Source organism: Engraulis encrasicolus, chromosome 24 (assembly GCF_034702125.1).
Source record: "Engraulis encrasicolus isolate BLACKSEA-1 chromosome 24, IST_EnEncr_1.0, whole genome shotgun sequence".
Lineage (NCBI taxonomy): Eukaryota > Metazoa > Chordata > Actinopteri > Clupeiformes > Engraulidae > Engraulis > Engraulis encrasicolus.
In genome coordinates, this window is record NC_085880.1 from 782,501 (window position 1) to 787,500 (window position 5,000).

Here is a 5,000-nt window from a genome sequence, read left to right on the forward strand (position 1 = left end):
AAAACATAATGGCACAGTCTGTTTTTGAAGACAACTATTCCACCTATGCCGTGTTTTTTCCAGTTGTATATTAGATTGGTACTGTTTATTTTTTCTGATTTGATTTTTTGCAGGTACAGTACTTGCTTTTTCTTCTATTTTTGCTTTTTCCTAAAATAATTAGTATGTTGGTGATAAGATATGCCATGCTCACTGGCGACTGGTAGTTAGCCCTTCTGTCTTCTCACAAGGTCACATCTCCCACAGCTCCTTCAAACAGTTCTGCCTTCATTCCTACACCTCATGCTGTGCCACTGAAGAACCACTGAACTGCTTTGAACTTCCACTAGGCGTTCAGTGGAGTTCAATGAGTGGCACAAATTATGTGCATATTGACATATTGCGATATTGACACTTTGTTTGATAAGCTATAATAATTGTACAGTCTGCTTATCAAGAAAACCTTTGTGTTCCAACTGCTATTCATGTATACCACCTGCTTTTTCCCCATTGGTGCTGCTTCTTATTTCTCATTTGCTCTTCCATGCACGGCATTTGTTTCTCATCATTTTTGCTTTTTCTTCATTAATATTTTGGTAGTATGATGCACCATGCTCACTGGTGATGACATGAGTAATGTGAACTCCAGCACCCCGCTGACTTCTTACAAGGTTACAGCCCATAGCTCCATCAACTCTGCCTTGATGCCTCTGCCCCATGCTGAGGCAGTCCAATAGCCAGGGCCATGACTGTGACACTGCACTGCACTGCACTGCAAATAAACTCCCACTAGACCCACTAGATTTGTGCTCGAGTGGCACAAATTATTTGACTTTGTACTATCATTTATAAAACTCTGGTCAATTCACATTTTCCTCCACGTTACATCTGGGTTGGGTCTAGTGGGAAGATATTATTTTTGTTGCTAGACAACCGACCAATCAGAAAACGGGTGGTGGCCGAGGGAAGGGGGTGAACAATGACACATTAAATAAGAGAAGATTACATGACAAGGCTAAACAATAGTGACTGGGGAAAATCGCATATTACAAACCCCAACAGAGTTTACATCTCCCACCAGTAATTCATCTGCTCCATATCCCATGCATACGGATAAAATAAGAATGAGACTACGTACGCTACGACCAGGCTACAGATGATGTGCAGATGAGTGGCAGCCGTGGCTAGTGGTTAGGGCTTTAGATCAAAGTTTTGCAGCTTCGTAACAGTCCCGGGCAGGCCTACCGACAGGGGGGGACAAAGGGGTATGTTGTCCCGGGCCCATGGAGATTGGGGGGCCAAGAATTGGGTTCCCATTACATGGTATGTATTGGGTAGGGGGGGCTTTCAGATTACTTTGTCCTGGGCCCAGAAAAAGCTGTCAGCAGCCCTGGTCCCTGGAGCAATGGGGGTTAGGTGCCTTGCTCAAGGGCCCTTCAGCCATGTAGAGCAGTAGCGAGTAGAAGGGTGAGTAACCACACACACACAAACACAAACAAAAAACCCCAACTGCCCTTTCTGCCCTTACCGGATCGGTGAGCTCGGGGATGGCCACACGGTACGTGATGGGGCTGCAGTCTCGCGTGTTGTTGACCAGCACGCAGGGCAGGAACATGGGCCCCAGGTCATCCCCGTCCAGCACGTCCAGCGTCAGGGTGGTGGTAGCCGTACGCCTGCTGCCCGGATACGGAGCCCGGTCCTGAAGCAGGGATATGGGGAGAGAGTTTATTGGGTTTTATTGCGCATATACTTGATGCTATGAAATTGGGCAATGTTGTGATCGTTTTCAGTGTAATTTTTTAAGGACTTTTATTTTTGTCTTTGTTTGTGCATATGCGTGTGTGCATATGTGTGCTTTCTCACATGAACCCCAGACAATTGGTGCTGTGTGGCAGCCTCCAGAGCTGGTGTGTGAACTTAATAGTTGTGATACTGCACTATATATAAATACATGTTGTATTGTATTCTATTGTATTCAATCTCTGAAAACGTGTCCAGTAGCTTAAAACTTGATTCATTTTAGGTAAGATGATCTGGATAAATAAGGAATGCAGCCAGAGCTTTTCAGACAAACAATACCAATTGGCCAATCAGAACTGACCAACTCTGCTAAGCATGATTCTAATGTGCGGAGATGAGGCAGATGGGGACAGAGAAGGGGGATATCGCCATGAAGATGGTTGTTAGTGTCATCTTGCATGATGGAAAGAGGCAGTTTGATTACAGTGAGTGCTGTAAGCTGACAGGAAGATGATGGGCTTTTTGCCCAGATATTCAAGCACATGTTTTTTTTTTGCTTCCACTTGGGGTTATTACAAATATGCAGTCCAAAGTGTCATTACAAATACATCTGCCTTGCATAAACATAGAGATTCTCTCTCTAGCCTCCCCTTCTCTCCCACTGTCACGCACACGCATACACGCACGTATGCGCGCAAGCACTCACGCAAGCGGGCACACACACAGACACACACACAGACACACAGACACAGACACACAGACACACAGACACACAGACACACACACACACACACACACACACACACACACACACACACACACACACACACACACACACACACACACACACACACACACACACACACACACACACACACACACACACACACAGCTTCAGTGACCTTGTACACAGAAAACTGTTCTTTAACTCCTCGTGTGCGTGCGTGCGTGCATGTGCTCGTGCAAAACACTGCATGTGTGCACTAACGATTCTAAAGATGTGCTGAATATTATGGGTTTGAAAGAGTGAAAAGCAGCGCTGCATCACCGCCGAAAAACAGCACACAGCCCAGCACACCTCCTTTCTAGCAGCACAAAAAGGCCCAATTAGGAGCAGCCCAGACAAGACCGGGCCGACACTCTTGGGCAGACAGGCAAACAAGCCATGCATAAACAAGGGCACTGTGTTAATGGCAACTGAATAGGGTGCTCCGCTGTGCTGCGCTGCACTGTGTTGTGTTGTGCTGGTAGGTAAAAAAAGTGGATAAGGTGGGAAAGCAATTATTAGGTGCGGTTTCTGTCGCTGTGTGTGAGGGAGGATAATTTAGGCAGCGCTAGGGAGAAGGAGTCTGAGTTTTTATTACTACACACTATCATTAGGTTGTTTTTTAGTCTTTTTTTGTTTGCAAGCTAGTTTGTTAGCTTGTGTGTGTTTTATTGTACATTTACTTCCTTTAAAGGTCTGAAATCCTGTCCAGTTGCTTAAAACGTGATTCATTTTGGGTAATGTGATGTGGAGGAATGAGGTACACGGCCAGTGCTTTTCAGACTAACGACACCAATTGGCCAATCAGACCAAAACATTTAAACATTTTGAAATGTCCATGTGGGGATTGTGTGTATTTATGTAAGCTGGACACCTGAATTTCCCCCCCAGGGATCAATAAAGTTACTCTACTCTACTCTACTCTACTCTACTCTACTCTACTCTACTCTACTCTACTCTACAATTCCACCTCAACATACTCTATTAGTCTCCCTTTAGAGGGAGCCAGTAGTGCCCCCTAGTGCCCCCTAGTGCCCCCTAGTGCCCCCTAGTGCCCCCGTCACCCTAGTTGAGATGCCATGATAGGAGAACACAACAAGGGCGAGATTTGTTTTGCCCATTAGGTCCTTGTGTGTTCTCTCTATTCATTATCTCCATACACAGCGTCTTGTTCTGGCTTTGACTGCAAAAAGGCCAGCCAAGCAGAGAATTAAAAGAGGCTCCCATCATCAGGGGCTTGAGGAGGAGAATGTGTGACATGGTGAGGAAGTGAATAAGGACCATGAATGTGGTGGGGGGAGAGGGGAGAGAAAAGGGAAAAAGAGAGGAAGATGGAGAGAGTGGGAGAAGGAGAGAGAGAGAGAGAGAGAGAGAGAGAGAGAGAGAGAGAGAGAGAGAGAGAGAGAGAGAGAGAGAGAGAGAGAGAGAGAGAGAGATAGAGAAAGAGAGAGATGATGATGAAGTGCAGTGTAACAAGATGAAGTGGTGGTGGAGTTCATGAAAGGTTACATTCATCTCGCGTCACACTTAAAATTACCTGTTTTAGAGAAACCAATTTAATCAACACCACCCCCCACCCCCCCACCACACACACACACACACACATGCATGCACACAACATTTGCACACACAAACACATATTAATATACACATGCACACACGCTAATGCATACGCGCACATACGCGCGCACAAAGACACACACATACGCACACACACACGCGCGCGCACACACACACACACACACATACACACACACACACACACACACACCACACAAACACACACACACACACCCACATAGTGAGGGAATGTGAGGCCATGACATGAGTCATCTCTTACGTACATTGGCTTGGATGACGATCAGGTAGCGCGTCCTCTCCTCGTAGTTGAGCCTCTCGGCCAGCACAAGGTTCCCTGTGAGAGTGCTGGCCACGCGCACCGTTCTATTGGACAGCTGAGGCCCGGCACAGAGGAAAAGAAAGAGAAGGGAAAGAGAAGAGAAAGGGGAGTTGAAAGAGAGGACAGATGGGTAGAGAAAAAGAAAAAGAGAGGGTTAAAATATGAACTGAGAAAATTATTTTATGGTAAAAAATGCAGCAAGAGGTATCTTAAATTCGGTTTCTGCACAAACATATCTATTACATTTACCAGAGCTCGGCAACAAGATCTAACAAGTATTATCGCAGCGGTCCAAGCAGACAAAGGGGGATTCCTAATATTAAAATAGCATTACTATAATAATTACAGGCACGGGGAATGGTGAAATTCTTTCATGCGGCCCCAAACATGTAATAGCAGCACTGGAAGCAACACGAGGATTCGCTCCAGATGGGGAAGAGGCTGGTAAATTTTGGGAATACACTCATTCACCAGCAAGTGTTTGATGAACTGAGAAATGATGAATAAATAATTTCTACTTGTTTACTAACCTGTTCAGACAAAGCGTTATAAATTTGCTGTTACCAGAATGGCAATGACCAGGTCGTGGCGCATTACTAAAGGCCTTGTCTCATG

General features: G+C 45.5%; 1 protein-coding gene across 1 annotated transcript in view; it reads right to left on the reverse strand.

Annotated features, from left to right (window-relative positions):
- The window catches only part of LOC134441635 (protocadherin-15-like), a 247,469-nt gene that overhangs the window by 211,119 nt on the left and 31,350 nt on the right, over positions 1 to 5,000 (reverse strand). The window contains exons 7-8 of the mRNA XM_063192026.1: positions 4,330 to 4,440; positions 1,508 to 1,678 (exon numbers count right to left, since the gene is read on the reverse strand). Coding sequence (XP_063048096.1) covers positions 1,508 to 1,678; positions 4,330 to 4,440 — 282 coding nt within the window. The remainder of the gene's footprint in view (positions 1 to 1,507; positions 1,679 to 4,329; positions 4,441 to 5,000) is intronic.